The sequence below is a fragment of the Condylura cristata genome, unplaced genomic scaffold, assembly GCF_000260355.1.
Source record: "Condylura cristata isolate star-nosed mole 26May11 unplaced genomic scaffold, ConCri1.0 scaffold00029, whole genome shotgun sequence".
Classification (NCBI taxonomy): Eukaryota; Metazoa; Chordata; class Mammalia; order Eulipotyphla; family Talpidae; genus Condylura; species Condylura cristata.
In genome coordinates, this window is record NW_004567130.1 from 17,890,429 (window position 1) to 17,892,319 (window position 1,891).

Consider the following 1,891-nt stretch of genomic DNA (forward strand, 5'->3'; position numbering starts at 1 on the left):
CCTCCTGCGGGCATCCCCGGCCGAGGCCCGGTGCGGTGTTGCCCCAGACCCGCGGCGGCGCCTCCTGGCCGCGCCAACGAGCCTTCCGAGAAGGCGCGATAACGCCGCCTTCCTGTGCCGGGCCTGAGTCAGGCCCACGGGGAAACCTCAGCACTTCCTCCAGCCCTTTTACCCAGCCCGGTGCGGGCGTCTGGACGGATTTCTGGGGAAAAGCTGAATGGTTTCCCGTGGGCGGGCCGTGCACAGCGCGCTCCCCGCGGGGCCTTTAAATGCACGCGGCAGGCGCACCTGCCCAGCCCGCCATGGCCCCCAGCGCAGGTGTGCCCGCAGGCCGGCCCATCCCTCGGCCCCCTCGGCCGCCCCGGGCGCGGCTCACGGCTCACGCTTGTCTCCCTGCAGGAGCCGTCGGGCTGGCCCTGCTTCTGGCCTGCTGCTGCGGGACGGCGCTGGTGCGTGGGCCTCCAGCCAGGGAGCAGCAGAGAATCACCTCGATGCTGGCGAAGCTGTCGCAGGAGCTCCTGGAGGGCTACGTGAGTGTCTCAGGAGCGCCGCCCGCTCAGCCTCCCCCGCCCAGCAGAGCAGCAGCCAGTCTCAGGACCGGGGCCAGGGCTGGGGTGGCCAGCCCAGGCGCCGGGCACGGGCGGCGGGCACGGGGCGGGCCGCAGGACTCCGGCCACCCTGAGTCTGCCCTGCGCTGCCTGCGCGTTCCACCAGCCTGTCCCGCCAGCGGCCAGCCCCTGCTGCCCGCTGCACAAACGCAGGCCCCACCACTTTCACTGGGGCCCCCGCCCGCCGCAGCGCACAGGGGCAGGCGCCGTGCGCCCCCTTCCCTCCCTGGACCTTGGGTCACCGTGTTCACACACGCACCCCCCAGTGTGGGGCAGTGGGAGGCTGGTCTGCCCTTACCCTCTGCGGGGTGCCAGCCCCTAGCAGCGGAGACGCAAGGCTCGGGGCTCAGCTGGCACGGTGCTGAGGGCCCCGGGAAGACCAAGGGGGTCCGGCTGGGGCTCCCCCTGCGGCCAGGTGCGCACCCCGGGCCGCGGGGCCTCAGTCACCCAGCTGGCCTCCTGCCTGCGCCCTGACCTGGGAGCGGCTGGGCTCTCGCTCTGGCAGGGTGCCAGGCCTGGAGGGCGGCGAGCCCTTGCCAGTGTGCGCCGGGCCCCGCTTACCGCGCCTCCCGCTCCCCACAGCTGCGGAGGGAGAAGGGGGTGCCGGAGTCCAGGAGCTACTCGCTGCCGTGCCCACGACCCCCGGCCCGCCCTGCCGTCCTGCCACACCTCAGGGCCCTCAGGCGGCTGCTGCGTGACCCCGGTGATGGGGCCACAGGCCGGTCCCTCGGCGGCCTCGTGGACGAGATCACGGAGCAGCTGGACAAGCTCGAGGCCCCGCAGGAGCCGCAGGCTGCCGTCCCGCTGCCCCCCGGCGCCTTCCAGCAGAAGCGCTTCATCCTAACGGTCCTCACGCAGCTCTCGGCGTGCATGCAAGTCCAGGCCGCCGTGCGGGCCTCCGGGGCCCCTGGGGCTGGGTGAGGCCCAGCGGACCTGCCACGGAGAGGCAGACTGGAGCGGCAGCGTGGTTGCGGCCCAGCGCGGGCAGCCGCGCCGCGTGTATTTATTTGTATTTATCGCGCTGCGAGTGCGCCCTCAGGAGGCTGTTTAATAAACCACGGTGGTGGTCGTTCTCACCCGCCGCCTTAGACTTGGCGAGGGTCAGCGAGAGGCTGAGCGCCGGGGCTGGGGCTGCAGGGACGCACTGGGACACAGCCTGTGGGCACCCGCCCGCCTTCCCCTGCACGGACGGACCCCTGACACCCCGACACCGGCCCCTCAGGGCGCACCGGTCACCAGCCAGGCGGCTCGGCCGGCTCCGCAGCCTCCATCCAGCCCGGCCC

The 1,891-nt window shown here is 73.2% G+C and overlaps 1 protein-coding gene across 1 annotated transcript in view; it reads right to left on the reverse strand.

Moving 5' to 3' along the window:
* Positions 1-304, reverse strand: part of LRRC43 (leucine rich repeat containing 43) — a 10,546-nt gene extending 10,242 nt beyond the window's left edge. Inside the window, exon 1 of the mRNA XM_012730844.1 lies at positions 293-304. Within this exon, the coding sequence (XP_012586298.1) occupies positions 293-304 (12 nt within the window). The remainder of the gene's footprint in view (positions 1-292) is intronic.
* Between the last annotated feature and the right edge of the window lie 1,587 nt (positions 305-1,891).